The following is a 22,447-nucleotide window of genomic DNA, read 5'->3' as shown; positions in this document are numbered from 1 at the left end:
GTCCTCATAGAGTCAAGAATGAAGCACTCTTGGGGTGCCTGGGTGGCTTAGTTGGTTGAGCAACTGCCTTCAGCTCAGGTCATGCTCCTGGAGACCTGCGATGGAGTCCCAGGTCCAGCTCCCCGCTCCACAGGGAGTCTGCTTCTCCCTCTGACCTCCCCTCTCATGCTCTCTCTCTCTCTCTCAAATAAATAAATAAAATCTTAAAAAAAAATAAAAAGAATGAGGCATGCCATAGAGGCTTAATAAGAGTTTGTTGTTTAACAAAATGTCTTGCATATATTTTATTAGATATATTCCTACATAACATATTTTGTTGCTATAAAACAAACAACACTTTTTTTTTTTTTTTTAACAGTTTCTAATTAGCTATGGTTGTTGGTGCGTAGATCCAGGACTGTGGAGAAACGAGGCAGGGAAAGGCGGGGAGCCAATACAGGATGCAATGACGAGTAAATTGCTACTTCAGGTCACGCGTAGTGGAGAGATGAGACCGGATTGGTGTTCTTCACAAATTGTGCTCTTCAACTGCAGTGCCAAGAATGAACTGGAGTGGATAAGGCAAGGGTGGGCACTGGCCGACTGGTGAGGAGGCTACTACAGGCGTTCAGGTGAATCCTGGCTTCGAGTTGGGGCCTAAGAGTTAGAGAGAGTGTCCGAGAAAAAGCAGAGGTGGCCGCGTTACTAACTAACCAAATGACAAGGCGACTTAGTGAGGGGCCGAGGAAGGAAACTTAGAACCATTGCGTTTACCAACAGCTGACAACTTTTCAGACTGAGCGCTCGCAGGTCCCGCGAAACGCAGCTGGAAGAGGCGCTGGGCAGTCAGTGCCCGCCGAAGGCAGCCAGTCCCTGGCGGGGTGCGCCCTAGGGTCGCGGAAGAGAGGGACTGAGAGAGAAAGGTCGAGCGAATTAGGGGGTCTGGGCCGCCGCGGCGCGCAAAAGCTTTCAGGGGCTGGGATCCGACACAAGCCCACGAACTGCGCGGAGAGGAGGGCCCTCGGCTCATCCAATCAGAGCGGCGGATCCGGGCGCCCTCTGTCGCCTGGGCAACGGGACGCGAGGCCTGAGCGCGGCGCTGCGGCGGTTTGGGTCGGGCGCTGGGGGATCGTACCATGTCGCGCCCGAAGGTAGGAGTGCCACGGGATCCAGATGCTTTCATCGTCCTTAGAGAAGGGAGGGAGGCTACGGAGGCATCCGACTTGGGGGTCCCCGCGGAGTGGTTCTGGATAGAATGGGAGGAAAATGATGAATACAGAGAAAAGACTTCAAGCTCTGGCTGGCCGCGCGCCGCCGGAGGTGCTGCGCGAGTCCACCACCAGGCTTGCTGGCGGGAAAGTTAGGAAAATCTGGGATTCTAAACTGTAATCAGCGATTTCTGTGACCCTGGGGGAACCTCAGAATTTTCGATTTCCTGACCTGGAAAAGCTCTTAGAAATCCGTTCATCCCGCCTCCCACTTACCTCCCCATCCATTCATTCAGAATACATTCATCCTAAAACGCTAATCAGGGCCTTCTTTAAACTGAGCCCAGTGCTGACCAGTAAGGACACGGAGGTCAATCAGATAAGTCCCTGACCTTTAGGACTGCACGGGCCAACTTCCCCACTTTAAAAAGGAGAAAAATGGAGGGGAAAAAAAAGGAGAAAAATGCGACGCAAAGAAGGGGAATGAATTACTCTGGAATCCAGCACCCCACCTCAATTAGCCTGCTTCTTATCCCGTGCTCTACTTCTCATAAATTGGCACCCCTATTTCTTTAACTCCCTCTCACAACAAAAGAGTGATTACATTGGGCCCACTCAGATAATCCAGGATAACCTCTCTATTTTAAAGTCAGTTGATTATATCGGCAATCTTAATTTCCTCTTGTAATGTAATGTATTTACAGGTTCTGGTATATTAGGACATGCACATCTTTTGGGGGGAGCATTATTCTGCTTACCACAATATTCTATCATCAAGTAATTGGAAAATGAAATTTTAAAAATATTATTTAAGATAGCATCACAAAATCAAATACTTATGAGTAAATTTAATTTAAAAGGTCCCAGACTTCTGTACTGAAAACTAGAAAATATTGTGGAAAAAAAAATAATTAAAGACTTAATTTAATGGAGAGATAGACCATGTTCATGGATTGGAAGAGTCAATACTTGATGATGTCACTTCTCAAAATGATCTATAGATTCAGTATAATCCAAATAAAATTCCAACATGCTTCTTTTGGTAGAAGTCAGCAAGCTGATTCTAAAATTTATATTGAAGTGAAAATAACCCCAAACTGCAAAGACAATCTTGAAAAAAAAACAAGGTTAGAGGACTTATAGTACCTTATTTCAAGATTTACTAGAGGGATGCCTGGGTGACTCAGTCGTTAAGCATCTGCCTTCAACTCAAGTCATGACCCTAGGGTCCTGGGATAGAGCCCCCATGTGTCTCCCTGCTCAGTAGGAAGCCTGCTTCTCCCTCTCCCTTTCCCCCTGCTTGCATTCTCTCTCTCACTGTTTTTCTGTCAAATAAATAAGTAAAATCTAAAAAAAGAAAAAAGATTTACTAGAAAGCTATTGTAATTAAGACAGTGTGGTAGTGACATAAAGGTAGACAAACACTCTAGAGATAGACCTACATATACACAGTCAACTGAATTTTAACAGAAGAATCAATGCAATTCAGTGAGGAAAGGAAAAATTTTCTATTTTTATTTTTAAAAGATTTTATTTATTTATTTGTCAGAGAGAGAGCTCAAGCAGGGCGGGTGGCAGGCAGAGGGAGAAGCAGGATCCCTGCTGAGCAGGGAGCCTGATGTGGGACTCTATCCCAAGAGGATAGAGGGATCCTCAGGGATCATGACCTGAGCAGAAGGCAGATGCTTAACTGACTGAGCTACCCAGGCACCCCAGGAAAAGTTTTTCAACCAAATACTGGATAAATGTAAGGAAAATAGAACTGAAAATGTGAAGGAGTATACAAGATATAATCAAAAAAGAGTAGGACACCTTACAGTGCTGGGGGAGTTGGAGGGGCTTGAATGTGATACTGGGATAAGAGTCCGTGTGCTGTTGTAGGGCGTTAACTTCTGTCAGTTTCATAAAGCAGTATCCTCTATCCATTCCACTGGCTTTTTGAGGGATAGGATGGTGTGGTAGGCAGAATTCTAGTAGGCCCCCAAGATTCCCACCCCTTGTGTACACACCTTGTATAATTCCCTCCCCTTGAGTGTGGGTGGAGCCTGCGAATTTGATGGGATAGTTACTACCATGATTATATACCATGCATCATACAGAGGTGACTTGGAGTGGGGAGGGTTGGAAGTCAGAAGGATGAGCTCCTGCTGGCCTGGAGGAAACCAAATATCTATGTTGTGAACTCCCTGGGGGGCCATGATGAAAGGAACTGCAGGGGGCCTCTTGCTGAGAGCAGTCCCTAATCAACAGCTAGCAAGTAAACAGAGACCTCTGTCATTGCAACCCTGAGCAACTGAACTTGCCAACAATCTGGATGATCTTGGAAAAGGACCCCAAGCCCATGCATGAGAATCATAACCCAGGCCATCACCTTGGGTGTAGCCTCGTGAAACCTGGCCAGAAGATCCAGCTGAGCCATGCCCATGGAAACTCCAAGACATAAATTTGTACTATTTTAAGCTGCCAAGTTTGTGGTAATTTGTTATGCAGTATTAGAAAACTAATGCAGATGACAAGTCTGTCCAAGTTGCAATGGTCATCCTGCACAAGACCAGTTTTGATTTCTTTTTTCATACCTGCCATTAGGGATTAGTTTTACCAGGACTAAAGGCCAAACTGTCTTAGATGCGGTAGAAGCAAAATAATACCCATCCCCAACACCCGTTGAGGATTTGAAAGGTCCATTTTGGGTGGAAGAAATTAACTTCACTCTGAATCTTTGACCCAGCCCCTTTGGGACCATGGATCTAACCAAACATTCAAGTTTCAGTTCCTTCTCACAGAGCCTGCTGATCTCAACCCTCAAAACTGGGGTTCAGGGTTGGACCTTTGGAGTACTGAAAACTACATATTCACTCTACTGGTCATGCCTGTGGAACAATCCTGTGAAGTGTGTCCTTGAATACTTGGAGATTTATTCCAAGGATCAAGTTGCTGGGAACATGTTGACCAATGTGAACTTGGCCAGGCTGGTCCTTCCTGTCTCAGGATCTGGGCAGTGTTGTGTCTAATGGTTTGAGCTTTTTAATATCTGCAGTAAATTGAGCTGGGAAGGTAGGGTGGATATACAGAAACAGTTATATCGCTTTCCTTTTCTTCTTGCAGAATCAAAATTACAAGGGCCATGGATTGTCAAAGGGAAAAGAGCGGTGAGCGGTCCCATGTAATCTAATAAACCCAGAACTAACAAACTAACTACCTTCCTTCCTTCCCTTTTTCAATCTCTCCATCTCCCTTCTTTACTTCAATAATGATAATGATAATAATCAATCATTGAGCACTTAACCATGTGCCAGGCTGTATTATCTCCTTGAATCCTTACCACACTCCTTTGAAGTTGATACTACTATTGGGTCCATTTTATAGATGGGGAAAATGAAGCTCAGAGAAGCTAGGTAATTTGCTCGAGACTGTAGGATCAGTTAGCGGCAGAGCTGGGCTCCCAGGCCCATGTTGTATCTACCTATCCCCTCCTGCCTCCTTCAACAACCATGTGCTGGCTTGATAAGTCCAATGTCTACTCTACTCTATTCTTCTGCTTCCCTCTGCGGCAGTAACCTGGGTGCAGAATTCAGCCCCTCGTTGGATCCCCCAAATGGAATCCACTCGCACAGAGCAGGAGGGAGCACTATAGACTTGACTGAAGTTTTTCTGTGGGGAGTCAGGGGAGGTTACATCGCACACACTGACACATATTCTAGATATTTCTATTCTTATTTCATTAGCTATTTCTCTTCTTTCTAAAGTCACTTCTGGCGGCACTGCCAGGAGCATGTGTGGTCCCTGACCCTTCCTGTCCCGTAGCACCCATCAGAGCAATTCAGCACTATTCCAGGTGCTAACCCTAAACTTACACACCCACTCCCACCCCAACCCCAAAAAAGGGCACTTCAGTTAATGGGATCTGTTTTAGGGCGGACACCAATTAGAGATGTGTTTAGCTACAAGTAATAGGAAACCCCACCCACAGTAGTTTTTTTAAAAATTGTATTAACTTTCCTCATGTAACAAAGAGTCTGGAGGGCCGGTGAGGTGGTTCAACACTGTCAGAGCTGGTGTCTCCGTGATGGTCTTGACCTTCACCCTATGGACACTAAGTGGCTGCTACAGCTCCAGCCTTCATGTCGAGATCAAGATGGGAAGAAGTGGGGAAAGAAAGTCTCAAGCCACATCTCTTTCTCTCTTTATTTTAACCAAAAGAATCCATGCTTCCCCAGAATGCACCCTCTTTAGCAATCTTAAGTTTTTATCTTACTGACCAGAATTGTGTGATGTGGACTGCCTCTGGCAGCATGAGGCTAGGAATATGTTACATACGTGATGTTATACTATTATTCTGTGGACTGCTTTTGTCACACAAAACTATATTTTCAGTATTTAGCCGGGTTGGTCCACGTAGGTCTTGATACATTTTAACTACTCTGTGTGTTTCATTGGATACCGCTGGTTATTTACTAACTTCCCTGTTGAAAGGCCTTTAGGTTGTGCCATAGTATTGATTTCCTCCAGAAGCAGACCCTGAGACAAGGATACGAGAGCAGTTTATTTGGAAGGTTGGAAGGTGATTCCAGTAAGCACTGGCAGGCAAATGGGGATGTGAGACAGCCAAGGGAAAGAAACCAATAAAAGGTCCATTACCGACAGGTTATTGCAGTGGGCAGGTGAGGCTCAGTCCCACCAGGGCTTCCTAGGAGATAGTGCAAAACGCACTGCAGGCTCATCCCAACAGAGCCAAGAGGGGCTGGAGGATTTATCCATCAACTCTGGTTGTCATTGGTTGTGTGCTGTTGGGGGAGGGGCACTTTGGATTTGCTTTAAGCCTCCCCCGCCCTCATCCCCCCACCCCTACTGTGTGCTGGCGGTGGAAAGCCCTCTGACTGACTTGCACAGGAATGGAGAATGCCCAGGGAACCAGGGTGGACCACCAACTGTGTGCTGCAGGTTATTTCTATTAAAAAAAATATGAACAGTTACAAATGAGCTTCCCCTTACCTGTAATGCCCAGTTGCATATGTAAGGTAGCTATCTAGTGTCTAGACCTAGGAGGGCTCTGCTGCATCTAGAGTATGTGCAAATTCAGTTTATGTGCAAATTCAGTTTTACTAAACACTGCCATGTGTTCTCCAGAGTGCCTTCTACCAGCACAGCAAGAGTTTCCAATTTTAGCCCATTGTTGCCAAACTTGGACTTTTCGAGTTTTTGCCAGTCTAACGTGTACGAATAGTACCTGACAGTTTTAATATGCCAAATTGCTCTCTAAAGATTTATCCAATTTCCAGTTCCATCAGCTTTAGAGGGTAATTATCATTTCCACATGCTTGCGAACACTTGGTATGTGTCTGATTTTAAATATGTCCCCCAATCTGATGGATTTTGAAATTGTACCTCTTCGTTGTTTGGGACTAAATTTTTTAAAAAAGATTTTATTAATTTATTTGACAGAGAGAGATCGCAAGTAGGCAGAGAGGCAAGCAGGGGGTTGGGGGGGAAGCAGGCTCCCCGCTGAACAGAGAGCCCGATGATGTGGGCTCCATCCCAGGACCCTGTGATCATGACCCGAGCTGAAGGCAGAGGCTTAACCCTCTGAGCCACCCAGGCGCCCCTGGGATTAAATTTTAAATACTCCTTACTTAACTACTTTAGAACAGTGGTTCTTAAAATTTGAACTCAGTAGGGGAAGGGAGGGAAATCTGAAGGGGGAGAAGTCAGAGAGGGAGACAAACCCTGAAAGACTACAACCCCCGGGGGAAACAAACTGTAAGTTTCAGAGGGGAGGTGGGTGGGGGATGGGGAGACAGGGGGTTGGGCATTAAGGAGGGTACGTGTTGTGAGGAGTACTGGGGCTACATGCAAATAATGAATCATTGAACACTATATCAAAAACTTATGATGTACTATACAGTGGCTGACAGAACATAATAGAAAAAATTAAGCTCAGGATCTCTCTGCTACTAAAAAATTATTGTGGACTCCTATTAATTTTTGTGTGGCTTATATTTATCAATATCATTAGCAATTTAAAATCATTAATTGAAATATATTTATTCAGTCATTTAAAAAGCAACCATATATTCCACCTGGTAGCATAAATAATGTATTTTTATGAACTGTAACTGTGTTCCCCCTCCCCCAAGTTTACTAAGATGAGTAGTCATTGCTTTTACATTTTTGTGAATTTCTTTAATGTATGGCACAATAGAAAACATTTGGCTTCCCAAAGCTTCTGGATTCAATCTGTTGTGATACGTTGTTTCAGTTGAACAGGAAGAAAATCCAGCCGCACAAAGATACGTAATTGGAAAAGGGAGGCCCTTATAAACCTCTGAAAGAGGGTTGGAGACCCTGAGGAATACTGGGACCACCCACCAAGAACCGCTGTTCTAGGGAATTACAATCCGCATCCTTAACTCATCAGCATCCTTAACTCATCACCTCTACCCTGCGTGGGTATTACACCACTTTCGGTACAACCTAAGAACCCTAGAACCGCGTGCTCTGTTCACTTCCCTCGGGTCCTTGGTGCTGTTATTTTTGTCATGTATTTAAACACTAAAGAAAGTTTTTCAGGCTGAAGGAAAAGTATACCAGATGGAGATTCAGATCTACAAAAAGAATAATGTGTGGAGACAAAGTGAGAGAGAGACTGATTTTCCAGAGACTGTAAGCCCTTTGCTCTGACTAGTAGTTAGGTTGGGGCTGATCGTTAGAGTTCTCCTAAAGCTGAGTGGAACATGGGCTAGGCTGAAACTTTATTTTATTTACTTATTTTTTAAAAAGATTTTATTTACTTATTTGACAGAGAAAGAGAGATCACAAGTAGGCAGAGAGGCAGGCAGAGAGGGGAAACAGGCTTCCTGCTTAGCAGACAGCCCAATGTGGGGCTCGAGCCCAGGACCCAGTGATTATGACCTGAGCTGAACTCAGAGGCTTAACCCACTGAGGCACCCAGGTGCCCCTGGCCTGAAACTTCAATTACACTGAATTCACTCCAAGCCCTCCTGTACTGCTGTTTTGAGCTTCTGCCCTGGGAGGGGGCTGGACGGCATTTCCATTTTTGTTTGTTTATTACGGTTTTTTGTTCACTTTTGGATTCAACTCTGGCAAGGCTGCCTGAATGTACACACCACATCAATGTGTGGGAATATGGGTTTTCTTTCTGCCTTACTGTGTTCTCTACTCTTTCTTTCTTTTTATTTATTTATTTATTTATTTATTTATTTTAAAAAATATTTTATTTATTTATTTGAAAGACAGAGATCACAAGTAGGCAGAGAGGCAGGGAGAGGGAGAGGAAAGGAAGCAGGCTCCCTGCTGGGCAAACAGCCGGATGCAGAGCTCGATCCCAGGACCCTGGGATCATGACCTGAGCCAAAGGCAGAGGCTTTAACCCACTGAGCCACCCAGGCGCCCCTGTCTTTCTTTTTAAAGACTTTATTTATTTATTTGACAGAGAGAGAGAGTACAAGCAGGGGGAGCAGCAGGCAGAGGGAGAGGGAGAAGTAGGCTCCCACCACCAAGCAGAGAGCCCTACGTGGGGCTCGATCCCAAGACCCTGGGATCATGACCTGAGCTGAAGGCAGATGCTTAACCAACTAAGCCACCCAGGCATCCCAACTACTGCTTCTTTTTTAAGTAAATTTGCCGCCATGTTGTTCTGGTTTGGTTTGGTTTTGGAAGGGGGCTTTTCCAGATTTTGATTTGGTTGGCCACCCTACTTACTGTCTAAGCTCAGCTGCTTTCCTCTGGTGCCCATAAAGTCTCTCCTCCACAGCTGGCTCATACCTCCACTGGCCCACACTCAGACACCCCCAGACCTAGAAACTTCGGCATCTCTCTGCACCCCTACAAGGGGTTTCTCTCTGGAATCAGTTGGTCATGTTTCCTTTTGTCCATGGCTCTCCACTAGCCCCATAGTCAAGTGTGATACTTATTTTGTACATTTTTTCCCCTTGTTGTTACTATAGGATTAAAAATCTTTCACATCCTTTTATGTTGTAACCTGTAGCAGAAATCCTCTCTTTGGTATTTTAATTTACTTGGTTGTTGGGAAGGTTGAGTATCTTTTCACATGCGTACTGGTAAGTTTCCTCTCCTGTGATTTGCCTGTTCATTTCCCTTAGGCACATTTCTATTGAGTTCTTTGTCTTTTTTTTTTTTTTTTAAAGATTTTATTTATTTATTTGACAGAGAGACAGGGAGAGAGGGTACACAAGCAGGGAGAGAGGGAGAGGGAGAAGCAGGCCTTCCTGCTGACACCAGGAAGGCTGGTGCAGGGCTCAATCTGAGGACCCAGGGATCATGACCTGAGCCAAAGGCAGATGCTTAACGACTGAGCCACCCAGGCGCCCAGAGTTCTTTGTCTTTTTCTTAATGACCTGTAGGAGCTCTTTTTGTACTTGGTCCTAATGTTTTATGGATTGTAAGCATTGTAAATATTTTATCTTAATCTATAGCCAGTCCTTTAACTTTATTTGTGGTATATTTTGTTATGGAGTTCTGTTGTAAGTACAGAAAGCTATATATGTCATAAGTTTATAGCTCAATGAATTTTCATCAACTTAGTATGCAGGAAACAACATCACCAACACCTCAGAATGCCATTCATGCTCTCTTCCAATCATTCCCCCACAGAAGTAGCCATTATCCAGACTTCTAAAGATGTGTTACTTTTTTTTTTAAACTAAATATTGACTTTGAGATAATTGTGGATTCGTATGCAGTTGTAAAAAATAATACAGTGAGATCCCATGTGTCCTGTACTTGGTTCCCCCCAATGGTAATGGAGAGTGAAACGATATAGTACAGTATCAGAACCAGGATACTGATATCCGTAAGGAAAATTCCCACCACTACAAGGATCTCTCAAATGATCCCTCCCTTTTTAAAAGATTTTATTTATTTATTTAACAGACAGAGATCACAAGCAGGCAGAGGCAGGCAGAGTGGGGGCAGGGGAAGCAGACTCCCTGGTGAGCAGAGAGCCCGATGTGGGACTCGATCCCAAGACCCTGAGCTCATGACCTGAGCCAAAGGCAGAGGCTTAAACCACCGAGCCACCCAGATGCTCCTCTCATATGACCCTTTTATAGTCACATCCACTCCCTCCTTCTCCCCCTGCCTGCTACTGCAGTCCCCCACGTCCCCCACAATGTCCTTAATGCTCAGCAACTGCTAATCTGTTCTCCCTTTCTTTCTTTCCTTCTTTCTTTCTCTCTTTCTCCCTTCCTTTTTCTTCCTTCCTTTCTTTCTCCCTCCTTCCCTCCCTCCCTCCCCCTCTTTCTTTCTTTCTAGATTTTAGTTGTTCATTTTCCAGAGGGAGAGCGAACACTAGCAGGGAGAGTAACAGGCAGAGTGAGAAGGAGAAGCAGGATCTCCACTGAGCCAAAGGCAGCCACTTAACCAACTGAACCACCCAGGCGTCCCTGTTCTCCATTTCAATAATTTTGTCGTTTCAGGAAGTTATATAGATGGAATTGTGCAGTCTGGAATAACGTTTAGGATTGGCCTTTTTCACTCGGCATAATTCCCTAAAGATGCATCCAAGCCGAATATATAAATATTTCACTCCTTTTTATTGCTGACTAGTATTCCACTGCATGGATGGACCACTATTTGTTTAACCACCAGAGGTTAAAGGACATCTGGGGTTGTTACCAGTTTGGGACCAGTTTTTTTTTAGGATTATTTATTTATTTATTTATTTATTTGTCAGAGAGAGAGAGAGAGAGAGAGAGAGAGCGCCCAAGCACAAGCAGGGAGAGAGGCAGGCAGAGGGAGAAGTACGATCCTCATTGAGCAAGGAGCCTGATGTGGGACTCAATACAGGACCTGAGATTATGATCTGAGCCAAAGGCAGATGCTTAACCGACTGAGCCACCCAGGCGTCCTCCAGTTTAGGGCTATTACTAATGAAGCTGCTATGAACATCCCTGTGCAGGTTTCTCTGTGATCCTGAGCGTTCCGTTGCCTTGTCTTGCAGAGAGCAGAGAGCGTCCATCCGATTCAAGACCACTCTCATGAATACGCTCATGGACGTCCTTCGCCACAGGCCAGGCTGGGTGGAAGTAAAGGAGTAAGACACCTTCCCGCCCCCTGCCAACCTTGTCCCTTCTTCCCTTTGCCTCAAGGTCCTTGTCTCCCTCTGTTTTCTCCCAGTTCCCCTGGGTGGCTGCTGGGATTTGTCCCAATTTGTTTGTGATAGGGATCTACGTATATTTAGCACTCAAAATGTGTTGGACGCCTTACACACACCCTCTGTCTTATTTAAGCCCTAAAACCATCCAGCAAGATATGATTACGGTCAGAGGTATTAAGCCCATCACTGAAGGTCACACCTCACAGAAGTGTCAGAGTGAGGTTCACACCCAGGTGTGAACAGCTAGACTGTTCCACAGCCAGTGACCTGGAGTTCTCGGGAGAATAAAGGAATGCAGTCATGACCGACTAGCTGGCTTCAATCTGCCGGTGATGGCAGGTCCAGATCAAAGGTTTCTCTTCCTTGACCACTTATCGGTTCTGTGACCTTGAACAAGTTACTTGACCCCAAGCCTACATTTCTTCTTCTATGCTGAGCCCTGGGGATACTGAAATGAACAAACATCCATGCCTGGCACATAGTATGTGCTAATCTAATTTAGGGTTAAGGTTTGGATACATGTAACAGGGACCCAAAGGAAAAGAGGCTTTGACAGACTAGAAGTTTATTTATCTCTCCCACAAGTCCAGATGTAGGGAGTTCAGAGATGGTATAAAAATTTGGATCTGGGGTGTCTGGGTGGCTCGGTCATTAAGTGTCTGCCTTTGACTCAGGTCATGATCCCAGGGTCCTGGGATCAAGCCCCACATCGGGCGCCCTGCTCAGCAGGAAGTCTGCTTCTCCCTCTCCCTCTGCTGCTCCCCTGCTTGTGTTCCCTCTCCCACTGTGTCTCTCTCTGTCAGATAAATAAATAAAATCTTTTAAAAAAAGAAAGAAAGAAAGAAATTTGGATCCATCCATTTCCATCTTTCCATTCTGCTATCCCTTGGATGAGGCCCTTGTCCTCACAGTCTAAGGTGAGCCCTAGTCTTACGTCCAGAGTCCAGAGTCCAAGCCAAAGTCCATTTGTAGGAAGGAGACAAGAAAATGCATGCCCTGCCCTTGAAGGACTCAGCCTAGAAGTCTCTCACACTGGCCAGAACTTAGCTTAGCTGCAAGAGATTCTGGAAAATGCAGTCTTTATTTTGGAGAATGTAGATGACCTTTTCCCAGGTAAATGTCGGGAATTCTGTTACTATAGAGAATAGATATGAGGGGTCAGGGCAAGCAGCTGCCCTGATGTGGCGCTCAGTGAGTATTGTTGTCTAAAAGCAGCTAAGCCTGGGGCGCCTGGGTGGCTCAGTGGGTTAAAGCCTCTGCCTTTGGCTCAGGTCATGATCCCAGGGTCCTGGGATCGAGCCCCGCATTGGGCTCTCTGCTCAGCGGGGAGCCTGCTTCCTCTTCTCTCTCTCTCTCTGCCTGCCTCTCTGCCTACCTGTCATCTCTGTCAAATAAATAAACAAAGTCTTAAAAAAAAAAAAAAGCAGCTAAGCCTGTTGGATGTTCTTGTGTGCGTTCCATGCATGACCTCTGACCTTCTGGGAGCTGCTATTATCCTATCCATTTACTGAGAGTGGGAAAGCTGGACATAGAGGAGTAAAAACTGCCATGTTTGAGGTCACTGGGCTTCTGAGGGCTTGGGCTAGGATGGCACCTGCTCAGCCTGCGTGCCTAGTCCCAGGCTCATCTCCATCTTGTTCTCACAGCTTCTCCGTGAATGAGGAAACAAGTGAGTGAATGGGGGAATTCAGGATTCCCACTGCCTGGTACTGGAGTCTAGTCTCATCCGCACAGGGCTGTAATTTTTTTCTTAAGAAGAAGTTGGGGGCACCTGGGTGACTCATTGGGTTAAAGCCTCTGCCTTTGGCTCGGGTCATGATCCCAGGGTCCTGGGATCGAGCCCCATGTCGGGCTCTCTGATCAGCAGGGAGCCTGCTTCCCCCTGTCTCTGTCTCTGCCTGCCTCTCTGCCTACTTGCGATCTCTGTCAAATAAATAAATAAAATCTTTAAAAAAAAAAAAGTTGGAAGCTGTCATGGCGGCTTCCCACCCACATAGTTTTCCCACCCACATAGTTTTCAAGAGCTTCCTCTCGGCCCCACAGCTGTGGCATCAGACTGGGGAGACCAGCCTGGTTTCCTGTCCCTCTCTAGTGTGGGGGGAAGAAGCAGGTGGGAATTTGGTGTCGGGCAGGCTCCTGTAGGAATCCTGGGGCTGCCAGGGCCTCGGTGAGCAGGGTCATCCTCGTCTGAGGGCTCCAGGGATGATTGCTGTCACCTTTTGAGGCTACTCTAAGGCTTTTTGGACTGGGAAGGCCTTGCAGATGTTACCTAACTGCCCTGCTTGGTCATGTGGGCTGGGGACGGCGGGCTGGGCCACAGAGATGCTTCCTGGGCCCAGGCAAGGAATGTGACCTGGTGAGGCTGGCTGGTTGTCGTGGGCCATAGGGAGTGGTGGGGACTGTGACCTGGAGGGGGCGTGCCCTGTCTAACTTGGCGGTGGCTCCTCCCTCCAGCTGACAAATGCCAGGAGGCATCAGGGCCCATGCAGCTGCTCTGCTGATTCATCAAAGAAAGCCAGCAGCCTGGATTTATGCATGAACATTTCTCTAGTTTTCACTTTGGCCTCACGGAGCACCCTGTGGGCAGCACCCCCGCCTCCCGAAGACTCCTCAGGGACACACTGCCACTTGCCACTTGACCCTTGCCCAGACCCCCAACAGTGCTGAGGTCCTCAGGTCATGACCTTTGTTGTATCCTGTGTGTCCCCCCCACCCCACAGTGAAGGGGAGTGGGATTTCTACTGGTGTGATGTCAGCTGGCTCCGGGAGAACTTTGACCACACCTACATGGACGAGCATGTGCGGATCAGTCACTTCCGAAACCACTACGAGGTGAGCTGAGCTGGGGCAGCCGGGAGACCGGGGCGGCCAATTCATGTCACTAGATGTGGCAGTGGGCAGGTGTGGGGGTGCAAGGTCAGGCAATGGAAAAGCGGAAGGGAATGTGGGGTACGTGCCAGGTGGGGAGCACGTGCACAGATACATGAGGAGCTAAAGAGTGTGAGAGAGTGAGGACCTGGTACCTGAATGACAGGCTGCCTTGGCATCGGGACTGACGTCACAGTCTGGTTGGCATTTCAGCACTGGAGATGGGTGGGGCAGGGGCCAAAGCAGCGGGATTTTTGAGCCATTTGATGACTTCAGGGGAGAGACAAGTTGAGCAATGGGGAGTCCAGAGATGGGAGGGAGGTCCGGGAGGAACCAGACGGCAAAGATGGGACTGGAGGAGAAAACGAAGCTGAGATTTGAAAAGGTTAGTGCAGCTTAGCGGTTAGAAACATGAACTTGGGAGTCAGACATGCCCGGGTCAAATCCTTGCTGTGCCTCCGTTAGCTGGGTGACTCTGGGCAACTACTTAACCCTTCTGAGCCTTGGTTTTCTGGCCTGTAAAATGGGGATCACTACAGAATTGCAGTTACTCTTCCTATGACTGTTACTTGGCAGGCCAGAGGTTGCGGGGGCCGGCTGGGATGGTTGTGGCTGGGGGCCGGAGCAGGACGGCGGGCACAAGCACTAACGGCCTGCTCACCCACCCTGCTGCGCAGCTGACCCGCAAGAATTACATGGTCAAGAACCTGAAGCGATTCCGGAAACAGCTGGAGCGCGAGGCCGGAAAGCTGGAGGCAGCCAAGTGTGACTTCTTCCCCAAAACCTTTGAGATGCCATGCGAGTACCACCTGTTCGTGGAGGAGTTCCGCAAAAACCCGGGAATCACCTGGATCATGAAGCCCGTGCGTGCGCAGTGCCGGGAGCAGGGGGAGGGGGCGGTGGGAGGGAGGGCTTCCCAGGCACCAGACAGAGCAGGGGTCCCTCATGGGGCATCCCAGGAGAGAGCTCTGCCTGGCAAAATCAGCCTTAGAGGCACCATCTGCCTCCCCCCGAGGGCTGACTTCGTCTCCTCTTTGCAGTGTGTGGACCCAGCAGCTATGACAGCTAGCACATAGTAGGTGCTCAATGCGTGTTTACTAGATGAACAAGTGATCGTCAGGACACCGGGGCAGGGAATCTCGAGGCTTGCTGGAGCTCAGATCCCTGAGAGGAACCGGTGTCAGGCCATGCCCAGCGCTTTCGCTGTGCTGCCTGGGTCCCGGGATGGCCCTTGGGAGGAGCTATTACCTCATTTCAAAGAGGAGGAGAATGGGACCCGTGTATTCAGACATTCCATAAATACTCATGGAGCACCTGCCACATGCCAGACTAGGCGCTGGGGACGCAGCCCTCAGCAAGCTGGAAGTGGGTCTCTGCCTTCCTTGGTGGCAGACAAAACAGAGGACGCCTGCATGCCTCGTGCTGTGCTAAGTGTCAGTAGAGAGGAAACAGTAGGAGGCTCCCCGCTGCCTGGCAGGCTTTTCTGAAGGGAGACTGGGCTCGAGGCCAAACCCCTTGGTTCAAATACTGCCTGGACCCCTTACTAGCTGTGTGACCTCAGGCAGGTCACTTAACTTCTCTGTGCCGCAGTTTCCCCATCTGCAGAGTGAGGCTGCAGTCCCTGGCAAAGAATGCTGTTGGGTGACTAAGTGAATCATCGCAGGCAGAGCGTGCACGAAGCCCTCCATGAGTGACAGCCGCTGCTGCGGTTATTGTTACTGAAAGGATTAGTATTGGCCGTGGCCTGAAGGATGCAGAGGGTCAGCCTGGAGAAGGGCAGACATAGGGAAGAGTATTCCAGGAAGAGGGGTGAAGGCCTTGCATCCAGAGGTAGCCTTCAAGGGATCCAGAAACTGAGTGGAGGGCACGGGTGGCAAGTACCCACCAGCCCCTCGGTCCCTCCTCATGCCAGGGCTGCTTTCTCACCACAAAGCCACCAGAGCCTTGAATGGCATAAGCAAAGCCCCCTACTATTTCCCAGGCTTGGGCACAGACCTCAGGAAGGGAGCTGTGCAGAGCAGAGTTGGGGGCAGTCCTTCCTGGTGCAGCTGGGAAGGAGGGCCAGTGTTGGCTGATGCGCAGTCAACAGCGCAGGTGCTCGGAAGGGCAGACGAAATCCGAGGATGCTCCCAGCCGGGTCCCAGACAGCCATTTACTGGGGCCTCCTGCTCCTGTCCCTGGTGGGGCCTGCTGGGAGCATAGCATCCCCTTCTTTGCAGCCAGAGCGGAAGGGGTTAGGCAGATGAGAACTTCAGCCCACTGGGCGGTTCCAGCTCCCAGCATTATCCCCCCCCCCCCGAGACAAATGGTAGTTTGTGCTAATTGGGATGAGCAGTCGCATATTAAGTTGATTCCTTTCCCAGCCCACAGCCTTTGTTAGAGGCAGATGCAAGACCAAGACGGCTGTAATTAAGAGGCGGCATCTTGGCGGCAGGAGAGCGTTCTTGCCCCCGCAGAGCTGCGACACCGTGTCTGGGGTGTGGGGTGCAGAGAGTGGGTGCTCTGGGCTCTCTGTCCCCGCTGCTTGTGAGCCGGCTGACCCCGAGTGGGTTCCTCGGCCCCTGAGTCTGCATCCTCATCAGCGCCACAGCGGAATTAACGAGTGTACCTGCCTGGCGGGGTTGGGAGAGAATCCAACGAAGGGATAACACGTTATAAACGTGAGTTATACACATGATACAAAGGGCTTGGACGTTAGGTGTCCAGGCATGAACCATTTTTGCTGTGATTTCCGAGAGTCCAGGCAACACCCTCTCTCCCCCGCCCTTGGAAAGCATGAGGTCAGTGCTTCCCAAACCCACCATGCACCCACAATCCTCGGGCCTCTGGTTCAAGGCAGAACCTGGTAGGGCCCGAAAGCCCGTGTTTCTAACCAGCTCCCAGGTGAGGCCCCTGCAGCTGGTCCCCGGACCACACTTTGAGGACCGAGACTGTAGAGGAGTAATTCTCAAAACGGAGAGCGCATCAGAATTTTCTGGAGAGCTTATTAAAGCCCCTCCTCCATCCCTTAGTGTCTGATTCAGTAGGCCTGGGTGGGGGAGCGGTGGGCTAAGAATTTGCAATTCTAACGGTGTCCCAGATACAGTAGCCAGGGTTCTCCAGAGCAATGGAGCTGAGAACCACTGGGCTAGGGTATTAGGCGGTGCAAAATCAATCAACAGATCCTGTTGTGTGGATTCCTTTGGGGTAGGAAAATGTAAAAAACCAAAAAAATAGGACATTATTCCAAATTTAGAAAACAGAGGGAAAAAAATCCCATATCCCTCCACTCTTTCCACAAGGCCTGTGTTTGTGAGCCGGGTTGTCCTCACACACCCACACACAAGAGTTTTCACATAGTTGCCGTGGCTGGGCTGGGGAGGGCAGCCATGGGCCTGCCTTCCCCTCTGGCGTCTCCTCTGCGCGGTCCCCTAGGGCCTGCTGAGTCTTCTTCTTCCTCTTTAGCATCAGCAGAGCAGGGGCAATGAGGGGGCGAGTTGGACTCTGAAGGGAATAAGCAGCATTGTCCCCTCCATGTCACCCTCGGGGACCTCGCCTCCCACAGAGCCTGAGCCCCAGCCCATCTCGGAGCTTTGCTATCGCTCTCAGACCGTAAGAACAAGCCCCTGGGTTTGCCAGGTGATGTAAAAATGGCATCGATCCAAACTTCCTTTTCATCTGAACATTCTCCCCTCTATCTCAGGCCCTCTGTGTTGGCAGGAGGTAGACAGGACCCAGAACCTGGGACCACAATTGCTTGTCTAGCCTCCCTCACGTGGCTTGGGGCGGCAGGGGGGAGGCAGGTGCTGGCTGTCAGGGCCCAGACCTGTCCATCGGTCCCAGGGCCTGTCCATCAGTCCCTCCGTGTCCGCAGATCTGGTTGAACATTTCACTCACGGCTGTGAGTGGCCTGGGTAACCGCTAAGGTGCTCCCAGCTCTGGGGGCCTCTGTCCAAATTGCAAGACAGGAAGAGCAGGATTTAACCTTCTGTTTCTCAAGTTTACCCCATCAGAGCTTCTCAAACCTTTTTACTCCAATCTTCTAAGAGTTGGCGGGTGCTTTGGGCAGCACATACCAGAAGCCCCAGCTAACGGGAGCTCAAACAAGAGGGCAGGGGCTCTTATGGGTCTCTTCGGCATCTGGTGAAAATTGCGTTTCACACTGTCACGAAAGAATGTTTTTAAAAGGATAAAGTAATTTGATTATAAAAGGAAGCAACTACATTGAAAAACAGTTATTAAACAGTGAGTGGGTCCCCTGAGAAACAGATGCCAAGGCAAGATGGAACATGCCAGGAGTTTAGCCTGTAAGGAGTAGGGGGAGGGAATAGGGGAGCTGGGACAGTTGTCAGGCCCTAGTGTGGGAGAGAGGAAGGAAGAGAAGCATCTAGAGGCCTCGGGAAGGCTTCTGGCCAGAGGAGGTCCCTGTCTCCCCGGAGTGGGCCAGGCTTCTTGTCCCCATGGTCCTCGGTCAGTGGCAGGAGCAGCCCCTGCAGGAGAGGCACAATGCCAGGCAGGCACAGTGCCCATGGCTGGAGTGGTCGCTGGCCGTTGGTCCAGCAGTCAGCACGACCCTGCCATTAGAGACCAGCTAGAGCCTCTCCAGGACCACCACGCCAACTATGAAATGTTCTTGATGCCGTAGCAGTTTCATTAACAGCTAAAGAGAGCCTAACCACAGGTCTGTAGTCACCCTAATTTCAAAGTCATAATGAGCATAAACAATATTTTGAGATATTGGCAACAACCGTAACATGGTATAAAAATAACTGAGATTTCTTTTGAAAGTGAAGTCACAGGTGTGGCCAATACTACTATAGTCTGTTGTCCACATTCATGATGGAAGGCCATGGGAAAATCTGCTTAGGATAAAAAATTGTTCTTCTCATTCAAGTTTACGGATGCCAGGATATTTCGATTTCCTGGAATCGAAAGGTCGATTCCAGGAATGATTCAACAGCCTTGGTGGGCAGCCCAACAGCGTCATCGGTCCCCACCCCAGTGGGCTGGCCGCTCCCCTCGGTCACAGTGCGGCTGCCACACCTTTAGCTTTGTCTCCTCACCCCTCTAGACCTGCCGCAGGAATAAAGTAACACCTTGGTCTTGAACAAACTTCCCAAAGTTCACTGTGGCAGACTTTCCCTGCACCTGTGGGCCTATGTGTGAATTATTCAAGGGGTGGCAGGGGTGTGGGGCCACTGAGAGGGCTCAGACTCCCAGAGGGCAGGGCCACCAGGAAGAGCTGATCCAGTTGGGGTTCTGCTTGGGGGAGCCTCGCTGGCTCAGTGGGCAGAACATGTCATTCTTGATCTCAGGGTCGTGAGTTCAAGTCCCATGTTGGGGGTAGCGCTTACATTAAACAAACCAAAAAACAAATGGGGATCCGTTGGCAGAGGAAAAAAAGGGAATTTTTCCCTACTCGGGGTTGCTGAGTAGACCACCAACCACATTTATAACCCCCAGTGAATGCCACGTGATGAATGGCCCCCAGGGGCAGGGCAGGAAGCTGGCAGCGGGTTGAGGGTTATGAGTGACCACAAGTGGTGCAAAATCAAAGTATGGGTCATTCTGATAATCTGTTCATATTATTTTCCAATTAATTTATCTTTTTTAGAAAAATAATATATTTTAACTCCCAAATTATCAAGTAAGGTTGCTATTCCCAGGAGTCGGACCATGTCTGTTGTGTGATTTTGTGTCCTCCCTGGCCCTTTGCAGGCGGTGCGTGAGCCTCGGGCTTGTGAAGCAGATTTCACTACTTAGGTTTGTCACCTGCTGGTTGGGTAACCTTGAACAGAGTGCTTGGCCTTGTTGCTTGGTTTCCTTGGCTGCAGAATGGGGATAGCAGTAATGCCTACATAGAGGATTTTTTGGAAAAGCTTAAGCGAGGTTAAGGTACGGAAATCTTGGTGCTGGGCGCGTAGGAAACAGCCGCAGTTGTTATAAACCATTCCCCCAACGTTAGTGCTCGGGTTCAATGGCTGCACCCCAGAACTCAGTGGCTCGAAATGAAAGTCATGTCTTATTTAGCTCCTGAGCCTCCGCTTTGGGGAGCGCTTGACAGGGAAGGCTCCTGGCTGCTCCAACGTGTGCTGGGATGGCTCCCTCGAGGGCTGAAGGATTCGCTTCCAAGCTGGCTCACTCCTCGGCTGGCAAGTCGGTGCGGGCTGCTGGCTGGGAGCTCAGCCAGGGTGGAGGGCTGGAAGACTCAGTTGCCCTCTGTGCGGGCCTCTCCATATGACCTGAGCTTCCTCCCAGCATGGTGGCTAGTTTCCAAGGGCAACCATCCCCCAGGAGAAAGCTATATTGCCTTGATGTCCCAGCCTTGGAATCCACGCAACGTCTCTCCTGCCATATGCGATCAGTAGAGACAGTCCTAAATGCTTGCCCAGATTCAAGGGGAGGGCACATCGACTTCACCTCTTGTCAGAGGGTGGGGGTAGCAAGGTTCTGGAAAAACATATGGGACTGGAAATATTTTTGGGACTGTTTTTGCAAACTACAATCTGCTGGAGCTAGATAGTAGGTGATTTCCAGTCTTAACAACCTTGATATATGACCAAGCAGGAAGTTTATTTCCCTGTTGAGGATGGTTCCCTTAGGAAGGCAGCTCTTGGAACAGGCATGTTTGCTAACATACTGACAATGCTTTAAACAATAAAGGCATTTTATTACCTCATCTAACAAGAAAGCCAGAGGTAGGAAGTTCCAGGCTTAGGGATGGGCTCAATGATGCCATTCAAAGCCCAGGCTCCTTATCTTTCTTACCTGTCTGATCACTCTGCAGCCTCTGTGTATTGGCTTTCTGCCATCAGACGTGTCACCGTGTCACACCATGTGTGACAGCTGTGAGCCTCACCACCTCAGACTACAGCATTCAAAGAAAGAAGGAAAAGAGCCAGGCATCTCTTTGTCTCCCCCTCACTCCCTCCTCTCCTCCTCCTCCTCCTTGACGCTGATCTTTTTAAGGAAGGGTTATATATTTTTTTATATTTTTAAGGATATCTTTAAGGAAGAAAGTCATTCTTAGAAGCCCCAAAGCCCCAAGCGGATGTCTCTGTAGGTCTCATTGGCCAGAACCAGTCACAGGGTTCCCGACGGCTGCAAGGGAGGCTGAGAGAACAGGTGTGTGGTCTCTCCAGCCTCCATGTGAGAGGTGGGCTCTGCTGGCCAGAGAGAAGGAAGGGAATGACTGTAGGGAATGCAGCCCATGAAGGTGGGTGGGGGGGGCTCCTAGATCAAAAGGCAGGAGACTTAATAAAACCTCTCCCCTGAAGTTCAGCAAAAAAATATGCGCGAGTTATGGGGGCACAGCTTGGTAAATTTTCACGAGTTGCACACACGAGCTCTGTGGCCATAGACCGAGCAAAGTCACCAGCCCCTCAGCAGCTCCCCCGAGACCCTCTCCCCCTCGCTACCCCTCCAGGCCCCAACAGCATAGATGCCTTTGTATTTTATATCCTGGGAAACATGAGGTATGTCTGGTCTCTCTCCATCAACGTTGTGTTCACACCATTCATCCCGACTGACGTGGGTGACTGCACGCTGGTTGTTGTCATTGCTGTGTCCTGTTACGCTGCGTGACTCTTTACCCACCTGGGAGTCTCAAGATTGGAGCTGTTGGGACTCGTGCTGCCGTGGACATTCCTGCGCGTGCCCGTGGGTGCCCAGGTGCACGCGTTCCTGCCGTGCAGGGGCCTAGGAGAGGACCTTCTGGGCCAGAGCGGGGGCCTGGGTTCAGCTTTCATGGATGCTGTCCGGTTTCCAATGATGTGCACTCTCCCACCGGCAGCTGTGAGGGCCGGTCTCCCCACAGCCTCACTGACACTTGCTACTGTTCGTTTTTCATTGTTTTAATCTTTAAAGATTTTATTTATTTGTCAGAGAGAGTGAGCACAGGCAGACAGAGAGGCAGGCAGAGGCAGAGGGAGAAGCAGGCTTCCTGCTGAGCAAGGAGCCCGATGTGGGACTCGATCCCAGTACCCTGGGATCATGACCTGAGCCGAAGGCAGCCGCTTAACCAACTGAGCCACCCAGGTGTCCCAACATTGTTTTAATCTTTAAAAAAAGATTTCATGTCTTCATTTTAGAGAGAGAGAGATCAGGGAGGGGCAGAGAGAGGGAGAAAGAATCTGAAGCAGACTCCACACTGAGCGCAGAGCCTGGCGTGAGGCTGGATCTCACTACCACGAGACGGTGGCCTGAGCCAAAACCGAGAGTCAGATGCTCACCCGACTGAGCCACCCAGGCACCCCGCTGTTTGTTTTTAATTTAATTT

The 22,447-nt window shown here is 49.0% G+C and overlaps 1 protein-coding gene across 1 annotated transcript in view; it reads left to right on the top strand.

Moving 5' to 3' along the window:
- Window positions 1-1,115: 1,115 nt before the first annotated feature.
- Window positions 1,116-22,447, top strand: part of TTLL9 (tubulin tyrosine ligase like 9) — a gene marked incomplete at both ends in the record, with an annotated part of 40,854 nt that continues 19,522 nt past the window's right edge. The window contains 5 exons of the mRNA XM_080814450.1: window positions 1,116-1,130; window positions 4,293-4,336; window positions 11,167-11,259; window positions 14,043-14,154; window positions 14,868-15,053. Of these exons, the coding sequence (XP_080670576.1) occupies window positions 1,116-1,130; window positions 4,293-4,336; window positions 11,167-11,259; window positions 14,043-14,154; window positions 14,868-15,053 (450 nt within the window). The remainder of the gene's footprint in view (window positions 1,131-4,292; window positions 4,337-11,166; window positions 11,260-14,042; window positions 14,155-14,867; window positions 15,054-22,447) is intronic.

The sequence above is a fragment of the Martes martes genome, assembly GCF_963455335.1.
Source record: "Martes martes genome assembly, chromosome: 9".
Classification (NCBI taxonomy): Eukaryota; Metazoa; Chordata; class Mammalia; order Carnivora; family Mustelidae; genus Martes; species Martes martes.
Note: the sequence above shows the minus strand (reverse complement) of the source record. Positions and strands in the feature narration are given on the sequence as shown.